This window comes from Kogia breviceps, chromosome 9 (assembly GCF_026419965.1).
Source record: "Kogia breviceps isolate mKogBre1 chromosome 9, mKogBre1 haplotype 1, whole genome shotgun sequence".
Taxonomy (NCBI): domain Eukaryota; kingdom Metazoa; phylum Chordata; class Mammalia; order Artiodactyla; family Physeteridae; genus Kogia; species Kogia breviceps.
In genome coordinates this window covers 94,135,765-94,157,493 of record NC_081318.1, presented here as the reverse complement: position 1 = coordinate 94,157,493, position 21,729 = coordinate 94,135,765, and the positions used below count along the sequence as shown (strand labels likewise).

The following is a 21,729-nucleotide window of genomic DNA, read 5'->3' as shown; positions in this document are numbered from 1 at the left end:
GGTGCTTTAAACCCACACTGCCTGTGACCTTTCACCTTTTTTTGTTCTTTTTTGGTAAGTCTTTAATATGGACTCAATAGTCAATTCTTAAAAGTTACATTTTAAAAAAAGAGAATTTAATTTTCATGGAAGTCTTTCCCCCACCTCTCCCCCCCGACCAGACTGTCATTTTGAATGGCTTTACTTGCTATATTTACTATAATCTTAAAGTGTGTAATGAAATGCTAAAAATATGATATCAGTTGTCAAAATCATGAGATTTTTCTTGACAGGTTGCTGCCGTCGAACAATAAACATCTTTTAGGATGAGGTCTACTTTATCCCTATATCTGGCTTCTCTATTCTCAGTTCAGATTACTTAACTCAGTAAATATTTATTATATTCCAAGTTACACATGTCTGACAGATGTAACATGCCAGATTTCACAAATACCACCATCCAAGTTACTTCTGTTTTCATGGTCTTTCTTGTACTGGTCAAGTTCTAGCTTTCTTACTTAACATCACATTTCAGTAATTTCTCCCCAGGATCAGACCCCAGTTACCCAGATCAAGTTTAAGCCAGACACTTGCAATAATTGACACTTTATTTTTATACAGATGGTGAGTCTCAGGCATTATTTATTGATTTTACTAGATTAACTCTTAAAGGGTAACTTTATTCTAGAGTTTTTGAGGTTGCTTTTTTGTCACCGTTAGAGTATTAGCAACAAAAATTGCCTGTAGATAAAAATTAACATTGATGGTGGTTGACTTAAGAACTGGAAGAGAGTCTTTCTGAAAGATAATAATAAAAAGTTAATGTGATAAATTTTGTACCTTAGGGGTAGAATATTTGCCAGGAAATCCATGTACATATTACCACTCCTGCTATTATGTTTGGTGCTGTTATGAAGGATAATGATGGGTGGGGAGAGGTTTCTGGTTAGACATGTAGTCCTTTAAAATCCAGGTTAAACAGGCAATTGATAGAAGCCAGCAGTAATAAGGACTATTGGCTGAACGCGGTAGAATAGAGGGTCAAAGGCTAAGACATAACATCAACTCCTGGCTCTTCCAACAACTGGTTAAATTATCTTCAGTTTCGGGCACTTGCTCTGTTATTCAGTTGCATCATCAGGATGATCTTAACTACCTCTCAGTTCTAACTTTATATCATTTCATATGACTGTAAAGTAGTGTGATAGGGAGTAAACTACTCTATATACCTTCCAAGAATCAAATGAAGTACCAAAAGTAAAAATGTAAAATGAACTGCCTCTAAAATACAAATACCCCAATAAAGATGTTAAAAAAAATTTTTTTCCTAAGTACTAAAAAAAAAAAAAAAATGCAAATACCTAATATGTGCTAAAATATTAAAGATACTACATACAACAGTTTAAGTAACACACTGCTTCAGAAATCCTTGATTCAGTGAGTCACCACAATTTTTTTAAAACCATAATCAATAGGTTCTGAACTTTGGCCATAAAGACCTCAACTATAAGGAAGTAATGGTTTATTAAAAAGCAGAGCACACTTCTTTAATGAGAGTTAAAATATGGACAGGTAGTCCCAGTTTGTTGCAGACCATTATTTGAGTAATCTCATTAAGTAAATAGTTACTTTGGCCTTCACAAATGTCAAGTCTTTGATCTTTAGCATGGCCTATCTGAACTATCTTCATAAATTTTTTCTTAGGGTCTGGTTACCTTTGTTTAGGGTCATTCTTAAGTGACATCTGGGTTTCATAATTATTTTTTATCCTGAAATTTAACAGTATGTTTTAGATGTTAATGGATGCAAGTTGGTACTAACACTTAAAATTTTTTGTGCAGGAGGGATTTGTGACCCTGGAGAGTCTCATGAAAATGATATCATCCTGTATGCAAAGACCGAAGGAAGAAAAGAGCACATTACACTGGATACCCTTTCCTATTCCTCATATAAGGTACCCATGCCAATCTGTGTGTCAGACGCCCCCACCCCAGTCCAGGTCAAAACCATGAAGACAATGTTAGATGCCATGTTAGAGGATAAATCTCTCTTCTGGCAGCCCAGAAAGTTGCCACATTTCTTTAAAACAGTCACATGGACATTATTTTAGCATTCACTTTTTTTCCTCATATAAACAAAAAGTGAGGTTTTATCAGGAAGAGTGAATTACAGCCCATTAGAGACAATAAGGAGGAGCCCGATACTCTGACAATTATTCTCGTCCCTAAGAAAGCCTTGAAAGTGGCTCTATCTATGCAGCTTCACAGACTTGGCATCAGGCATAGTTAGTATTAATTTAGCATTTGAGGTTTCCTAGGCAGAAGACATTGTAAAAGTACAGATTGTTATTACCTTTGCTTTTTTCTTTGATAATCTGAGCCAGAGATTGAGTCTTTGGAGCCAGAGATTTGCCCTTTGGATTTAGGACAGATGTTGGCTCTGGTTATTTACAAACATCTTCAGAATTATGTGATGCTTATCATAAGGTATAAAATTATCCTTTTCTAATAGTAGATGTATCTGTGCTGAGAGTACACTCACACATTCATAATTAGTTAGCACTTCCTCCACGTTGATGGCACCTTCGGGACTTTAAAAAGCTTGAACACAGCCAGCCTCTAGCATCTCATAGCTTCAGTTAGGAAGACAGGAGATACACATCAAGGCTAGAATAGGGAACAACCAAAGAAAGTATCCGGTACACTCCACATGCTACGGTCACCCAAGTTATACCATTTGGGATTTCATAATGGACCACTGTTCCAGCTGTGACTAGGTAGGGTTACACCTGCTCTGGTCAGCTGCAGGCCTCAGACCAAATCAATACACCAGTTATCGCGGATTAAGTCTTTGCTCTGACTGTTTCTGCGTAGAGTCCTATTTTCAGAATACCTAGTTCGGCAAAGAATTCATTTTAATACAATACACTTTAAAAGAAGACCGATGATGAAATGTAAATGTCAAGTTGCTTTTATCCTGTGCTCAGCTAGATAAAATGGATACATATGCTTTGATAACTTTTAAAGACCTTAAACCAGTTTATCTTCAGGTAGAGAGGCCCTGATCAGTCACACACAGGGAGTTCAGATGTCTGCAAAGGAGGAATTCTGAGTGACTAAAATGAGTGCCCCATGAGGACAGCATCTTCTACATGAAATAACAAATGGAATATACAGAATATTGCTTGGTGCTTAATCAATGGCAGTTATGTACATAGTAATTGCAAGATTGATTTTAGGAGAATTCACAGACTCCCGTAGGGAAGGTTATGAGTGATTTTGGTCTCCTTTGTTTTGAAGGTTCCATCTTTGGTTTCTGTAGTCATCAATCCTGAACTTCAGACTCCTGCTACCAGATTTTGTCTCAGACAAAAGAACCATCAAGGACATAATAGGAATGTCTGGGCCATAGATTTTTTCCACGTCTTACCTGTTCTCCCTTCTACGATGTCTCACATGATACAGTTTTCCATTAATCTGGGATGTGGAACACAGCAACCTGGGAACAGGTAGGAAGCCACATTCTGTGCGCCTGTGGACAAATTAACAATGAACACGTGGCCTTGGCTATTAAATCAGAGCAACCTCTCAGTAGGTTTTCAGCTGAATGTTTAATAAAATATCCATTAACAAAATACACACTTTCCCTCAAAGGAAGAAAAAAGTTCTTCAGTTAATATGTAGAGTATGATCAGATAGATTTTGATTAGAAATGGCTTTATTCTAAGAGCTTGGTCTTAGATATCAGAGGTGTTTGGAGGAGCTGTGGCAGCCATCCATTCCGACAGATTGCTGAGAGAGCAGAAAAAACAACCAAAGAGAAGCTTGACCCCAGTTGGTTAGTGACCGCATAAGAATAGGCACAGAAATCAATTAGCACTTCAAGAGCTATGACTTCTCGGTTTCACTTGCCGAAGTGCTGCCCTTGTCCTTTCTAAGGATTTTGTCAGTCTGACATTCACAGGATGAAGTGGCAGTGTGAGACATGGTAATTGCCTTGCCATCTATCAGATTCAGGAGCACAAACTCAAGTTCCCATTTGCTGTCTTTAAAACATATTTTGTTTCTATAGCAGTAATTTAACTGCTTGCCCTTTGAAAGCTGGTCAGACTTCAGTAGAGGGGAAAACAATCACTTTGGAAACAGCATCTTAAAAATTTTTACAATAGTTCTACAGATATTTAATGTACCTCGCCAGAGATGAGTCATTTCATTACATTTGTTTTCTTTGCCCCTTTTTTGTTGTGCTTGGTCTGGTGTTATCAGTGTCAGCTTAGAGTTTTCTACCAACCATGGGCGTTCCTGGTCCCTGCTCCACACTGAATGTTTGCCTGAGGTCTGTGCTGGACCCCACCTTCCCCACAGCACAATCTACTCCTCAGAAAACTACAGTGGGTGAGTGCATTCTAACGTAGCAAGAGATCTGAATCCATGCTGCAGACTCAAAGTCGATGAGTAAGCCTGAGATTAGTGTTTTTGGCATAACAGGTAAGGAAGCTGCCTTCTCTTTTTCAGCTGATTTAGTAGTGATCTCGTTTTTAAAACAGACAGTAACTTTGGTAAATCTGATGCAAGATCACAATTTGTAGAGTCATTCATTCTTTAGGTATTTGGCTTTTATATTTTGGATTACATAAACTTAAGTTCTATACGGTGACCCTATAGTTACTGCCAAAAGGCTTATTGCCAAGATAATTACTTAAGCAAAGATGCAGCGTAGACAAGCGGAAGAAAGTCAAGCTTTGGAATTGAACCTGGGCTCAAATCCTGGTTCTGCCTGCTATTGATACTTGTGTGATGCTATTTACTCTAACTTTCCACTCTTTCCACGTAAATTAAGGACAATGATTGACCCCCTTAAGAACTGTTAAGAGGATTAAAGATGACTATGTAAAATACTTGCCACTTTACAGGATAAGCACTAGATAAATAGATAAACTCCACAGGTGAATTTAAAGAGTTCATTACCAAACTTAAGTGCTATCTCAAGCATACAGAGACTAGAACATCAAAAGCATGTAAAATAGTTTCAAAACATGTGAACATGGATGTGAAGCTGTTTTGTGCTAAGAAGCTCTTTTGTGCTAAATTTCTTGCAGGTGGAACCGAATAACGATTCCCCTGCCTAACGCAGCACTAACCCGGGATACCAGAATTTGCTGGAGACAAACGGGACCAATCCTTGGAAATATGTGGGCAATTGATAATGGTTAGTTTATGTCTGTCATAATCACATGCCATTGATGTAGCGTCTTCCTGTGCTTTTGTTCATCAGCACAGACTTAATCACCCTTCTAAGTCATGGTCTCGCGCTTCATTAAATGCCCTTTCTTCCCTTTCTCCTTTGCATTCCGTTAGAAGCCCAGGGATGCACAGTCAGAAAAAAAAAGACAGCGGAGTCAGCAATATTAGAGGCTAGAATGTTTCACCATACGTTATTTTAAAACGCATAAAGTCGTGAAACTCAGACTTGCAGTTGATGACAAGCGATATCCTAACGTTTTCCCTGAATGTTTTATACAAAACTAACATACATACCATCCTGCATGTATTAAAATAAGACCCATTCTTCTCTTAGTAACTACCACAACATCTGGAATGCTTCTCCTGTAGATGCAGACACCACACATCAAGAAACATCATCTCTAAAATGAAACTTCTGAAGTGAAACTTTTACCTCTTTTTCAGAAAACAGTATAAAAGGAAAATTTAGAAATACATAAAATATCCTATGTTATCTTTAATTTTTAAGTGAATTGTTGATAAACAATGTTGCATTACATTAAAGCCAATATCGCTTATGACAAGTGCACTTGAGAAAGGATAATATTTAATCTATTGGAGTGCATGACCATAAATTTCTTATATTTTTTTATTAATAGCCAACTCTTTTAATAATTCTCATTACAGGCAGATTCATAGATTCCCTATTTTCAAAGAGTATATAAATCTGACTGAAGAGTTATACTACAATGAAGTAGAGGGAAGGAAGGAAGGACAAAATATCAATACTCAAGCGAATTTAGTAGTATAGCCACTGACTGTGTCCATTTTATAAAGTAGGAAAAGCCTACACTGTTGTTTCATGCTGATTTTCCATCTCTTAATAATTTTTTTGTTATTTTTGAAAATTTAAAAATTGATACATAATTCAAGAAGTTTTACATTCTTGAAACTGAGGAGTAACTTCAGGCAAGATAATTTGCTGATGAGCCAATGTAAATTTTTTAAACCATCTGTATTCAAAGAAGACCAATAAAAGACCCAGACTTCAAAGACTGTATGAGCTGTATGGATATAAACATATGGACACAAACATAGTGTATTTGCAAAAATGTCTAAGGATGAATTTGTTAAAATGGAATTTCTCCATTGGTAGACTATTGCACAGTATTTGAATTACTACACCTGTTAATTAGCTCTAGGGAATGAGTATGTGCCTCTGGATTATGGGATATGGATGACATTTTCCTGCTGTCATGCTTTTCAATGGTCCTATAATGAACTTAGATTACTTTAAATAATCATAAAAGAAATTGGAAAACCAGTAATGAAATAAAGCATATAAGGAAACTAAGAGCACAAATGAAGTCATAGAAGCCTGTGAAAAGAATATCTAAATTTCCTGAAGAAGGCTAATACAGCATGATTCTAAGTCAGAAAGTGTTTGCTATAACATCCTGAGTTCCCAACATCAAGCTTTGAGTAGAATGAGGAGAGATAAAAATTCATGGAATAGGCATGGTTAGGAGTGTGGGTCGAACGCAGAACTAGAGGCAGAATCTCTTAAATTCTGATATTATTCTATATGTGAGGCTTTTGCAGAAGCAGAACCTGCTCTCTGGTTTCTTCGAAAGGCAAGAGGAGGACACAGTGTCACTCCTTCCCAAGGGAAATATGTGTCAACTTTCCAAAGAACCCTTGAAGTCTCCTCCATTTCACTATGGAATTTCAGAATTATATCAAAGAAAACAAACAGAAAAAAACAGATCAATATTGGAAATTATCCTGAAATTCATAGCATAATGGAAGATCCTAGAGCCCAATATGTTTATTACCACTTTTTAATTTTTTAAACTTGATTGCATCAATGATAATAGTAAAGAAAACTATCTTTCCCACACTCTTAGGAAAACAGAGCCTGTAAATTTACTCATACTGCAAGTCCTCATGACTTCATCATTAGCAGGGAAAGATGACAGCAAAATTCTTATTTCCAATTTTTTCATTGACTTGAAAAGTCTTATTCTACTGTTGAGTTTTTTTAATGATGGGGACTTTTTGATGTATGACATTGGTACACTGTAGGGCAGCCCCGCAGAATGCAATGAACCGCTTACAGGACTTAGAGTAAATCCTACAGCAGCCATAAAATCAAGAGGGCTGGGAAAACAATCCATGCACTCTTGCATGTTAAAGAAGGATGAAGCCCCTTTCTGATTCCTCAGCACTTGGTGTCCAGTGGAGCCATCAAAGCAGGTGGTGCAGGAAGGTGGCAAAGGATACTTGACTCCAGTATGAGATGACGATCGTAACCATACGGTGCCAGGTTCCAAGCATGAAACACTTAGTTTATTCTTTCCTCAAGGAATATTATCCCACTTTAAAGAATAGGGACACCGAGGCTTAGACAGGATAAATCACTTATCCACAGTTTCCCAGGTGAAGCCAAAAGTTGAATCCAGGGTTTTTTGACACCTAAAACCAATACCTTTTGAACAGCTGAGCCTGCTATCTAATCTCTTCCTAAACCAACAGTTTCCTTGAGAAAGAGTTTTTCCACTGGCCTGCTTTGCATCTTATTAGCTCTCATTTCCCTAACAGCTGCACCTGTTAATTGACTTCCAGGGATTAAATGCTTGTAGAAGCATAGGCCACAGGAAAGTTTCTTTTAAAAATAAAATTGCTTAACTCTTTTGATGTGATTACAGGACAGAGAAGAAAATGATAATGAATAGTAATTTTGTTTATGCCTGAAAATGAATACGTGAGGTCTCAGTAACCATTGAGTCTCTAATTCCTCATTGGTTTGTCCCACTTTCACAGTATTTGGTGTGTCACTGATTGTACTGATTATAAAAAGGTTTAATATCTTTAAATGTATTTGAGTCTGAGTATCTCAGAACCTACCATTCGACAGTCAGGGGCCCTTTTCTCAGCATTCCCAAGGTTAGAATTTAGGTTTGTAATATCATTATCAGTCAAGCCCACCATTTAAAAAAAGGTCTGCATTATAGAGAAGACTTTATGCTCAACCACGGATTTTAACTCCCCACTTCTGGAAGGATGAATTGATGTTTAGAAATACATATAACAATCATCTGCAGTGGTTTAGATTTTCCTCAGATGAAAATGAAATTATATTTTTTTAATTAAATCATAATCTATTTATTTTTTGATATATCAAGTTGATCCTTTCTAAATTCTTTATTTCCACCTGAAGAATATAAACTTTGTGGAGAGTTCAAAGCAGAAGCACTAATATTCTGCCTGAAATCATGTTAGCTGAAGAGACTCCATTAGGAACCTAAATCATATGGCCCTACTTTCTCTGCTATGAAAGATTAAAATCTTGAAAGGATTATTTAAGTTAAAAGAGTTCTGGCAGATTTGTAACTAAGCACTTACCTTGTCACGCAGCACTCTATGTGTCATCTGGATTCCTGTGCACAACATACATACAAGGAACGAGATTTCATGGGTATTGCTTCACAAAATTGTTTCACATGCTGATGGTGTTCTTGGTCGTCTTTCCAGTGATTTTGCCATCTTTCACATTCTCTCTTTTGCCCTGCAGTTTATGTTGGTCCATCGTGTCTCAAATTCTGTTCTGGCAGAGGACAGTGCACTCGACATGGTTGCAAGTAAGCAGTTCTGAGTAATATCTGTACTTCTCTTTTTTGATATGTGCTTTATATACTGAAACCATGGGTCATATTAGTTTGTTTTAATTTCCTTTTTAGGCTTTTAAGGTCTTTGCAAGACTAAAAGTAGCATGCTCCAAATGGAATTTAAGTGCAATAGAATATTAAATGTATTTTGTAAATGGAAGTTGCTTAATAAATAAATTTTCTATTAGGCTAAATTGTGAACAAATGTAGCATGCTTTATGTAAATTTGTGAACAAATTTGAATTCTTCATAGTTTGATGGCTGCCTTTTCCATCTTTAGTTTCTTCAATATGGTATTTCCCCATAAACTTGTTCTAGTGTTCATGAGTCATATTTTAATTCCTGGCCTGCTTTGTAAATGAATTATAAAAGTCAATAATGACCCATAGACCCAATGTTTAAGGAAACTGGTGTGGGCCAAATTAACAGATTTGATAAGAAAATTCATCATCTCTAAATCATCTTCATTATCTCTAACTTCAAATCTTGCTTACTTTTGAAAATCTTTTGAGTCTTCAAAATGATATATAAAGAATTTTATATAATAATGATGTCGAATATGAAGTATGAAATTATACATAAACAGTTTAATATCCAGTCACTATCAGAGCATTGCATTATATTTATTTATAGCAAGAATGGATAGTCATTATGTCATTCCCCTGTAATAATTATAAGATATCCTGAGAATTACTGAAACCACAGTCTTTTTTATACAGGTAAGTTTTCAACAATGTATCATCTAGTCTCTCTTCTTGTCCTCCAAACAAAAAAGAGTCATTAATTAATTAGCCAGTTAAATAATTAATTAATGGAAAAATCATAAAAGTGCTTTGAACCTGATCATTTAGAAATTATATGTATGAGGCAAGACATTGGTCACCACTGAGATTAGAGTGTCGGGTTAACTTTGTTATTTAATTGAAGTATACTTGCTTTACAATATTGTGTTAGTTTCAGGTGTACGTCATAGTGATTTAGTATTTTTGCAGGTTATATTTCTTTATAACTTACATAGTTCCCTGTGTTATACAGTAAATCTTTGTTGCTTATCTATTTTATATATAGTAGTTTGTATCTGTTAATCCCCTACCCCTAATTTGTCTCTCTCCTCTCCCTCTCCCCTTCATTAACCACAAGTTTGTTTTCTGTGTCTGTGAATCTGTTTCTGTTTTGCTATATACATTAATTTGTATTATTTTTTAGATTCCACATATAAGTGATATCATATAGTATTTGTTTTTCTCTTTCTGAATGATTTCAAAAAGCATAATATTCTCTAGGTCCATCCACATTGCTGCAAATGGCAGCATTTCATTCTTCTTTATGGCTGAGTAATATTCCATTTTATATATTATATATACCACATCCTCTAATGTAAATCATCTGTTAATGGGCACTTGGGTTGCTTCTATAACTTGGCTATTATAAATAGTACTGCTATGAACATTGGGGTGCATGTATCTTTTCAAATTAGAGTTTTTGTTTTTTCTGGATATATACCCAGGAGTGGAATTGTTGGATCATATGGTAGTTCTGTTTTTAGTTTTTTAAAGAACCTCCATACTCTTTTCCAAGTAGCTGTACCAATTTACATTCCCACCAAAAGTGTACAAGAGTTCACTTTTGGTGGGAATGTAAATTCCCTCTCCAAAATTATTGATAGGTATGTACTTATTGCCACTTTATTTCTTGTTTTCCAGTTGTTTTTACAGTTCTTCTTTGTTCATTTCTTTTTCTTTTTGTTTTTCCTATTGTAGCTTGATGTTTTTCTTTTGTAGTATGCTTGAATTTCTTTCTTTTTGATTTTTGTATATCTCTTTTATATGTTTTATTTGTGGGTTCATATATGTTGACCCATAATTATATCTACTTGCTTTGAACTGATAAAACTGATAATTTAAGTTCAAATACATTCTAAAAAACCTACATTTTTTACTCTCCTCACCCACATTTTGTGTTTTGGCTGTCATTTTTTACATCTTCATGCTTATCCCTATACTGTTTACTGTAGTTATGGTTGCTTTTATAATTTTTCTGTTTTTTAATCTACATCCTGGCTTTTTAAAGTGATCTTCAGTCCTCACTATATATTTTCCTTTCCTATTGGGATTTTCCCTTTCCTGTAGGTTCTTACTTCTTTTTCCATTTGGAGGAGACCCTTCAACATTTATTTTAGGGTAGGTTTAGTATTGATGAATTCTTTTAGTTTTTGCTTCTCTGAGAAGTTCTTTGTCTCTCCTTCTGTTTAAAATGATAATCTTGCTGGGTAGAGTATCCTAGGTTGCAGATTCTCCCTTTCAGGACTTTGAATATACCATGACACTCCCATCAGCCAATAGCCTTATAGGGTTTCCTTTGTGTATGACTGTTTTTCCTCTTGCTGCCTTTAGAATTCTCTGTCTTCAACTTTTGCCATTTTTATTATATGTGGGTGGGTCTTAGAGTGGGTCTCTTTGGGTTCATCTTGTTTGGGACCCTCTGTGCTTCCTGTACCTGAATATGTTTCCTTCTTTAGGGTGGGGAAGTTTTCGGCCATAATTTCTTCAAATACATTTTTGATCCCCTTTTCTCTCTTTCTTCTCCTTCTGGAACCCATTATGCATATGTTGGCATGTTTTATATTATCCCATAGATCTCATATGTTGCTTTCATTTTTTTCATTTGTTTTTCTGTCTGCTGTTCTGATTAATTTCCATTATTCTATTTTCCAGACCATTTATGCATTCTTCGGTATTATTTATTTAGCTATTCATTGCTTCTAGAGTGTTTTTTATCTCAGAAATTGAATTATCTGTTTTTGATTGGGTCATCTCTATAGTTTCTAGTTCCTTGTTAAGATGATCTGCATTTATATTGATAGTCTTTCTTAATTCAGTTGTCATTTATATTACCAACTTTTTTTTAAATGTACAACATGAGAGTTGTGATTTGACTTTTAAGAATTTTCTTGTCTTTTATAAATTTTTTTTGGCCGTGCCACGTGGCACATTGGATCTTAGTTCCCTGACCAGGGATCGAATCCACGCCCTCTGCATTGGAAGCGCAGAGTCTTAACCACTGGACCTCCAGGGAAGTCCCTATTACCAAATTTTTGAATCCGTGTCTGGTAGACTAATTATCTCTGTTCCATTATTTTTTTCAGGTGTTTTCTCTTGCTCTTTCAGTTGGGAATATTTACTCTGCCTTTTCGTTCTACTTAACTTTCTCTGTCTTTATGAATTTAGGTGAAACAGTTATCTATTGTGGCCTTGAAGGGTTGTTGTTGTTTTTTTTTTTTTTTTTTTTGTCTGCACTGGGTCTTCATTGCTCTGCCTGGGCTTTCTCTAGTTGTGGTGAGTGGGGGCCACTCTTCGTTGCAGTGTGCGGGCTTCTCATTGCGGTGGCTTCTCTTCTTGTGGAGCACAGGTTCTAGGTGCACAGGTTTCAGTAGTTGTGGCACGCGGGCTCAGTAGTCATGGTGCGCAGGCTTAGTTGCTCTGCGACATGTGGGATCATCTCAGACCAGGGCTCGAACCTGTGTCCCCTGCATTGGCAGGCGGATTCTTAACCACTGCACCACCAGGGAAGCCTAAGGGGGTGTTTTTATGTGAGAGCATCCCCATGTAGACTGCATGTGCCCAGTGTCTTTGGTGTGAGGACTGGATTTGTCGTGGATGCCAGCCACGTCTTTCCTCAGGGTCTGCTGGCCACTATCACCTTGATAGGGGGTATGGTTGATGCTGGAGGAGGTAGAACCTGCGCAAGGTGTGAGGCGGGATTTCCTCTCTGCTCCATGAGTGGTGGAACCATGTCAGGGGTGGGGTCTGCTCCACAGTTGCTGGAAGGGAAGACCTGAGGATTGAGCTCCAGCTGGCTCTGTTCCCTTTAAGTGTGCGTTATGCCTTCTCCTGGCACTGGGGCGTTTGCCCCAGTGGAGGAGAGTGCTGAAGTAAGTCAGGCTACTGCGCTTACAGAAGTCTGATGTGCTGCTTGTGTAGGTATCTGCAGCTCTGCTCAGATGCAACCCAAGTTTGCATCCTCTGCCTGTTATCATTTCCTAGATCTAGTGCAAGGTTGTGGCATGGAGTGAGTGGAGCCAGAGAGTTTGCTCAGCTGGGACTGGGGGTTGGTGCTTGTGGTTGCAGGAATTGAAGTGGCTGAGCTGCCGTCAGAGGTCTGGGTTGCTTCTGGGGTGTGTAAGCGCCAACAATGGCCACCGCCACCCCACGTGGACCACACCCCAAGCCCCCAAGCCTCCTCTTTGTCCCCAGATCAAGTTTTCTCCCAGGACCTGTCTTCCCCAGATCGAGCACCAAGCTGTGGCATGGAGTGGGCAGGGCTGGAGCATTTTCTTGGCTGGGAGCCAGTCGCAGGGGCTTCAGCAGCTGCACTGCCATCAGGGGTCTGTGCTGCTTTCATGGTGCTGCCAGAGTAAGCTGCACTGCCCCACCCAAAACCCAGGCCCCCCAGGCTGCTCCTATGCCCCTATATCAAGTTTTCTCCCAGGACCTGGCAGCTCTAGATCCAATGCCAAGCTGTGATGTGGAGTGGGCAGGGTTGGAGCATTTGTTCAGCCGGGAATGGGGGTCACAGTGTGTTGACTGTGGGGGCTGGAGGGGCTGTGTTGTCACCGGAGGTCTGGGCTGCCTCAGAAACACTGTTTACTAAGAACCAGCAGTGGCCGCTACCCTACCGAGACCACACCCCAGGCCCCCTGACCATCTCTGCGTCCCTAGATGGAGTCTTTTCCCAGGTCCTGGTTGCCCTAGATCCCATGCCAAGCCATGTTGCAGAGTGAGCAGGACCGGATCATTCACCTAACCTGGATTGGGGAGCACGGCGAGGTAGCAGCCGCCGGTCCAGAGCTTGGTCTGCTCTGTCTGTTGGCAAGCCAGCATTTGCACGTTCCTTGCGAGTAGAGTCTAGGCTTCTCCAGCCCTTCTGTCTGTCCCAGCGGTTCTCCCAGCAGCCAAGGGGGTTTGTCTCCTCCAAGTAGGACCCCAGGACTGGGACGCCCAGTCTGTGGCTCACTTCCCAGGGTGCGGGTCCAACCATGCAGTCCTTCCTTTCCTCTTAGACCCCTCCCAGAGGTACAGGTCCCAAACTGATGCCTTTTTTTCCCCACCCTACCTGGTTACATGGCCATCTTTCTTTGCAGCCTTGGCTGTATAGGAGTTCTTCTGTCAGTTTCCGGTTAGTTTTCCATGAGAATTGTTCCACATATAGGTATATTTTTTATGTGTTTGTGGGCGGGGGGAGGTGAGCTCCATGTCCTCTCACTCTGCCATCTTGAGCCTCAGGTTAACTTTTTAACTGTATTTCAATGAATTTAGTTAACAGAGATATCACTCTGCACAATGGAAATGTTTATAATGGAAATGTATGTAAAGAATTGAAAAGTTCCCACTTGTATCTCAAAGTAGAATAAGCATCTCTGCCCTTTTTAATAAAACCACCAGCTCCCGCCCAGAAACACTGACTCGCTAGATCTATGAAACATCAGCTGATGTTTGCCTCAAGTTTATCTTCATTCATTATCCATAACCAGATCATTCTCTTGTTTAGTTCATTTCAAATAAAGTTAACACAGAGAAGCCAGACATTTTTGTAATTCCTGAAGTTGTCCTGAAAAGTTTTGAAAACAAATTATCTAAAATGACAGCTGCTTTTATTAATGAAAATAGAAAGTGCTATTTCTAAAATACCTATCTATAATTATAGCAGTTATACTTTGTACTTCATTATTTTGTGTATAATATCTCTGCTAGCATTAAATGATTTTGTTAGGCAACCATCTATCTGTGTCACCCACGATGGATGCAAACAAATCTGAATGGCAGTTTTAAGCCTTTGGGGCATTTTTTTTTTTTTGATACTATACGTTATCCTGAATAATAATGACCTTTTCTTCCTGCTAAGGTTTTGCAAAATATTGTCACCAGTTGGAACTGTAGTTTTTTCCCTTTTTGTGACAAAGTTTGATGTAATATTCATTGGCTTTGTTCATTTGCGACTGGGCTAAATGTTTGACCACTACCTCTTTTTCCAGCAATATACACCTTTCAATTTTGAGCAGAATTCCACAGAAATGTAATTCATATTCAATACCACTTATTTCCTTTAAACAGTCCTTGAATTTGGGCCTCTGCAGCTCTTTTTCTCCCCATTTCGCTCCCTTAGTCACTACCATTGTTTGCTAACAGGATTCCACCTTTCCTGCTTTCTGACACTTTCTTGCCTGTGTACAATCCCCAGGCCTGATTTTCTAAACTGACAACCTAGTATCCTGTTAAGCTCATTTCTGTTAGAGATGCTAGTGAGAAGGACAGAGAGTATTAGAAACCTTCCTACACAAGTGTTATCCATGTGTCTTAACAATGGAGCCTTTTTCCCTGACATGCAGGGTGACTGTAATGCCGCATTTAAGAGTGGGTAGATGAACCAGTAGGGGACATATTTGGAGTCAGAAGAGCCTCTGGTCATTCCTGAAATCCCCTATGTGTGCCAGCCTACTGTTTTGCTGCAAAACAAAGGCTACAAAGGTATTATAAATGTATATGAGTGGAATCATTACCAGCATTTTACCCCAATTATGTAACTTTTGTTTAAAAGTATACTTTCAAAATGGGAACTGACTCCAGTGTGAGTCTTTAAGTGATCACCAGTTTCCCCCAGTCAGGAGGCTGAAGAAGATGCATTTAATACACAGATACGCATTTGCCCTGAAAAGCACTCTGGCAATAGATAGTTTTATAGGGGGACATTAATTCCAATTTGTGGCCATGGTAAACTATATTGTTTACGAATGTTAAAATGTGTCCTCTTTAGCTGACTTTTTATCCTTTTTAGAAACTGCTTGGCTCTTCAGAGTTGGCTTAAGTCAAGGGGGTAATGTGAAAGAAGTGAACTGTTTGAGGCTTATTTACCTGCTCTGTAAATATTGGTTTTCTTTCCCACTCCCATCCCTAACACCAAGACAACCTCAACTTCATGCTACAGTAGTTCTTGGCATTTTAGGGTGCAACCTTTTTGATAAAATGATGATAACTATAAACCCCCCCAAGAATATCCAATACACATAAAATCTGGCGTTTGATTTCAGGACATTCACACACTCCATGGACCCTCTGTGAGGCCAGCATAGATCCCAGTTTCTGCACTAGTGCTAAAGAAGTAACCTTATGAGTTGTTCCATAATATCACTTCATTGGTTCACTTGCTTTATAAAAGGCTTGTTTCACAGACTCACAGACATAGAAAACAAACTTATGGTTACCAAAGAGGAAAAGGGGTGGTAGAAGGATAAGTTAGAAGTTTGGAATTAGCAGATACACACTACTATATATATAATAGATAAACAACAAGGACCTACTGTATAACACAGGGAACTATATTCAATATCTTGTAATAGGGCTTCCCTGGTGGCGCAGTGGTTGAGAGTCCGCCTGCCGATGCAGGGGACGCGGGTTCATGGCCCGGTCCGGGAGGATCCCACGTGCCGCGGAGCAGCTGGGCCCGTGAGCCATGACCACTGAGCCTGCGCGTCCGGAGCCTGTGCTCCGCGGCGGGAGAGGCCACAACAGTGAGAGGTCCGTGTACCACAAAAACCAAAAAAAAAAAAAAAAAAATCTTGTAATAAACCATAATGGAAAAGAATATGAAAAAGAATATATGTATGTATAACTGAATCACTTTGCTGTATGCCAGAAACTAACACATTATAAATCAACTGTACTTCAATAAAAAAGTAAAAATAAATAAATAAAAGGCTTGTTTCAAATTTTAGAAAGTTTTGAATGCTTAGATGAGAACCCTGCCACCCACCCAAAGAGACACCAATTTAATTTTATAATGGGAAACATAGTAAATATAGTGAGAAAGAAATAGTGCAGTAAAAATAAAGAATTTGAAACTAATTCCTGATGAGCAAACTCCTTAAAATATAGACAGTTTCTGATATTCAATTATTAAGTCATGTGATGAGTTTTCTCACTGATAGAAGACTCAGGGAGCTCCATATATATTCTAGTCAGCTAACATAAATACAGCACATCCTTACATGGCAGCAGGCAGGCTGGTGTGTGTGTGTGTGTGTGTGTGTGTGTTTCTTTTTCTTGAAGTACCGCTAATGTGGAATTCCACTGAGAGACAACACAGTTCTGCTAAGGACTTCTATCTAGGTCAAGGGTGTATACATTCCCTTTATAATGCCAATCTAGTTTCCAATCTTTTCCAAATATTTCCAGTAATTACTGTCAAAATATAATGTATATTTTTACATTTGTTCTTAAAGGAAATTTATTCTAGATATCTTATAGAAGTATTTTATTTATGTTGTTTCTTTTATAAATTTAATGAACATCATTGTGAATAAAATTATATACATATATTATACCTTTTACAAAGATTTTAAATTGGAAATGTGCACAAGCATAGATACATTTGCAGATGAATTACTGGCATTGGTTGAAGGTGAGTGCTGAATTATTGTTTTAATCATAAGCTTTTTTTTTACAGCAGGACTGTTCGAAGGCTGTATTGTTTGGGGATATTTACAATTACTTCTCCCGTATCAAGTCTTCACATTCAGTATTCTCCAAAGACGAATGAGCCTTGCTTACCATTCATTCCAGTCCTGGCCTCTGGTCTTCCTCATCCCCAAAGTAGATAAAGGAATCCCTGAAAGGGCCAACAGTTTAAGATTTAATATCATGGTTTCTTTTTCAGGTGTGACCCTGGATTTTCTGGCCCAGCTTGTGAGATGGCATCCCAGACATTCCCAATGTTTATTTCTGAAAGCTTTGGCAGTTCCAGGCTCTCCTCTTACCATAACTTTTACTCTATCCGTGGTGCTGAAGTCAGCTTTGGCTGTGGTGTCTTGGCCAGTGGTAAGGCCCTGGTTTTCAACAAAGATGGGAGGCGTCAGCTAATTACATCTTTCCTTGACAGCTCACAATCCAGGTGAGTTAAAGCAGGGTGGGATATATACGGAAACAAGATAACAATTGGATTCAGATCTATTAATTTTCAATTTTTTTCTTTTTTACTAATATATATCTTCTGATTTTCAACCAGGATGAGAGGAAGCTTATAGTTTATATAGAGTTAATTTGCCCTAGTTTTTAATAAATTAAAAGGCTCACTGATGACGTTAAGATACTAATGACTGAATAGATTTTTAAAAATATGAACTGTTAGCATCAAAATTGTTCTTAAGCCAAGGGCTAGTTAATTATTTATGTAGTTTTATTTATTTGACAGCTTGCAGAGGCTGATTAGATTTACTCTACATCTTTCCTTCCCCCAGTGCTTAATAAATAATGCAGCAAAAGAATGATTGGCGTTTTAACTGTATGTACACAAGTATGTAGTATACAAATATATATAAACATACCATTATATTTGTATAGATATATCTGTCTACAAAACACATGCAGTGACCTCATCTTCTACGTATATTCATACATCTCACAGTGAAATTACTTACATTTTGTAGAAGAGGGATGAGTGGAAACCTACAGCTTTTGAGTAGTTTATTTAAATTTGTTCAAAATTCTTTAAAAGCCAAAATGAATGTTATGATTTAAAATGTTTATGCCCACTAATTATAGACAATTCATTTCTAGGTTTCTCCAGTTCACATTGAGGCTGGGGAGCAAGTCTGTTCTGAGCACATGCAAAGCCCCTGACCAGCCTGGTGAAGGTGTTTTATTGCATTATTCTTATGATAATGGGATAACTTGGAAACTCTTGGAGCATTATTCATATCTCAACTATCATGAGCCCAGGTATGTTGGAAAACACTTGGAAAAAATGGTAAGGGTGATAGCTCCTTCCTGGGGAAATCATCATTCAAGTCGTGTAAGAGTTCAGATGCTTTTGCATTGAGAGATGGTGAGGACAAAGATTGATGCCTCTTGCAATGAAAAACTAGAAAGCTGCGTTCTTGTAATTCATTTGCCCTACTGACTTCTGGTAATTTGAAGAAATTTATTCTCATATTCTGAAATGTGCATCTAAGGGAAATATTTTGATACCTAGGAAAGAGAAAAATAACTAACACTACTTTCCTTATTCAACTATAGTGCAAATTATTAGGTACGATTTTAATATGGTACTAAATTATAAATGCAGTTGATAAATATTTTTTAGCAATATATGATAATATATTATAATAAATTATATGAGATAATAGCTCATAAAATCTGATGACCAGTATGTTTTTAATCTTTATACTCATATAAAGATTTTAAAGTTTAATATAAAGTATATTAAAAAGAGTATAAAGAAGCTTTTCTAGCATGTATAGAGTCCCTGGCAAAGATGGAGTGGAGGCTGTATTTAAAACCCTTTCTTCAGGCCACTTCTATTTTTCTTTGGCTTATATGTTTTATAATATATAGTCACAATTGTGAGATTTAAGTTTTACTTGAAGTAGGGCCATCCTTCAGTTTGGGAGAGTGGTAATCACCATTTGTGATACGATTTCAGAAGAGTCCAAAGAGTCCTCTCCTTTTCTAGAACACTTATAGACCTGCTCACTGAAATTCCTTTAAAATAGCAGGAGAAGAGGAGGATGGGAAAGTTAAAATAGCACTAGAGGAGGTATCACTGTGACTCACATTCACTTTCAGATATAAAGAGCTAATACAGTTTACCTTCCTGGAAGTACATACATGTTGATCATGGAAAGACGTGAAAAAGAGTGAGGCCTTTGGGCACTGAAGTGTGCATTGGCACTGTGGCAAAAGGACAGGGGCAATGATGATAGAGTTTACATACTTTAAAATTCTGCCTAGAGCTATCCCTTCATTTAAGTATTTTCAAATAGGTGAGAACTTTTATTTTCATTAGAAGATGAAGTAGCATGTAACAGAGATACTAGTTAACAACTATTATGAGTGGTAAATACTATATGTTGTAAAATTTAAGAATGCACCAGATGTGTTGAGTCTTTTCCCTATAAGGGTAAATATAAGACTAAACTCAACTTTCTCACTCAGTAGAGACATATGAATCCTAAAGAAACATTTTATAAGTTCTCCATAATAAGCTTTAAAAGAAAATTAAGCAAAAATCAAGGTGATAATAAAAATGAGGAAAGCATGAAGAAAATATCATTGTCCTAAGTTAAATTGGCCCAAAACACAATTTTTTCTAACAAGGATGGACAGCTTCAAAATTCAGTAATCAATTTGTAGCATGAAATTTAATTAATCTTTGTTGATATGAAAAGATATTATATATTTAATGTACTATTGCAAAGATACATTTAATCTTGTCTGCCATTTGACAGCAACATTTTTCTTCTAAGCAGAACCAAGGTGGCTTTTCAGCATTAGGTATATGCACGGCTTGAAAGATTAAGATCAGAGGGGAGATTTTTTTAAAAGGAGAACGTGGTAGGGGAACCAAGAACACTTTCATTTTATATCTATTGCCTCTGTGAAGAGACTCTTCCCTCCTCCCCCTATCTCTTATAAATATTAATAAAAGGTGACATGGCAGAAGTAGAATTTGATATATTCTAGACACTAAATTATGTTTTATATGAGAAATAGTACAAACCATGTAAACTCTCCATGAGACAGTTAATTATTGATGCCTTCGACCATTTGCTGTGTTTTCTTCAGTATAAATTGCTGTCTGTAATTGCTGTGAATTCTATATTGTTCCTTTCTGCCATGGTTGTTCGAAAATGAAGTTTGATCCATAAATTAGATATGCTAGTTGGCTAACTACTGTTATTCCTAGCTGATTTCTAATAATTTCCTTACCTATAATTCACTCAGTAAGTGAAAGAACGCTGTCTGCTTGATATTTATAAAAGTTAAAGTCTGTAAATATATCTAAGTTAATCTTTTAGTTCTAACTGACTAGACTGCCTTGTGAACTAATTGGCATTCTTATTAATATAAAAATATATTTTTTGGTGAGACTAAAATTATTCTATATTTTTCTTAATTATAGGGCTTGGTTTCTTATTCTAAAATTATTATGAAGTCTAATTATATTTTAATTTTGTCTTGATTATTGTATTTGATTACAGGAAATCCATGAGCTTAGTACATATCCAAAAAAGGAAGTTTGAGACAGAAAGTTGACCTATGTCCCTGGGTTCTCATTTAGGAATATTCTGACCAAATGGCTCCATAGCCATTCTAACCAGCCACTGTAATACGCATAGAGTGGTAAAGCAGAGACTCCCACCCCACTCCAAGATATAACGTAGAGGTAAAGGACGCAGACTCTAGAGCCATGTTCCCTAGGTCCATACCCGGGCATTGTCAGTTAAAAGCTGCTTAACCTAAAAGAAAATCTTTAACCTCCTTGTGCCTCTGTGTCTGGATCTCTGTCAGAGTATACTGACAATATGTACTTCACCTATGCAGCAAGAAGTTATTCTTTTTATATGCCAGACACTATTCTAGGTGCTAAGATACAATAGTGAAAAATAGAAAAAAGTCTCTGACTTTGCCATAAGGATATTATTGTCCCAGTTTCACAGATGAAGATGCTAAGGCACATAGAAGTTAAATACCTTCCCTGCAGCTGCAAAGTTATCAACCATGAGGTGACAAAGTGCAGACTTTAACCCAAGAGTCTGACTACAGACTCACAGTCTTCACATCTCTGCTGGGGAGAATTTTGTTCACTTCAGTTACTGTTCTCACACACATATGCACTTTATTTTCCTTTAAAGTTGCCCGAAAAATTCTGCTTCGCAGTTGTTAATTTTTAATATTATATTTATTTTCTTCAGAGAGAACAGTAACTACTTTTAAAAGTACTAATATTAAAAGAAAATTATAATTTTCTAATAACATAATGCCGATCAAATTAAATTATTAAATTAATGCATGATGTTTTCATTGCTG

At 37.3% G+C, this 21,729-nt stretch overlaps 1 protein-coding gene across 4 annotated transcripts in view; it reads left to right on the top strand.

Annotated features, from left to right (window-relative positions):
* The window catches only part of RELN (reelin), a 539,216-nt gene that overhangs the window by 361,589 nt on the left and 155,898 nt on the right, over positions 1 to 21,729 (top strand). For all 4 annotated transcript variants that reach the window (XM_067042797.1, XM_059074483.2, XM_067042796.1 and 1 more), the window contains 7 exons: positions 1,821 to 1,933; positions 3,279 to 3,487; positions 4,245 to 4,373; positions 5,078 to 5,187; positions 8,776 to 8,842; positions 17,579 to 17,812; positions 18,478 to 18,639. In XM_067042797.1, coding sequence (XP_066898898.1) covers positions 1,821 to 1,933; positions 3,279 to 3,487; positions 4,245 to 4,373; positions 5,078 to 5,187; positions 8,776 to 8,842; positions 17,579 to 17,812; positions 18,478 to 18,639 — 1,024 coding nt within the window. The remainder of the gene's footprint in view (positions 1 to 1,820; positions 1,934 to 3,278; positions 3,488 to 4,244; positions 4,374 to 5,077; positions 5,188 to 8,775; positions 8,843 to 17,578; positions 17,813 to 18,477; positions 18,640 to 21,729) is intronic.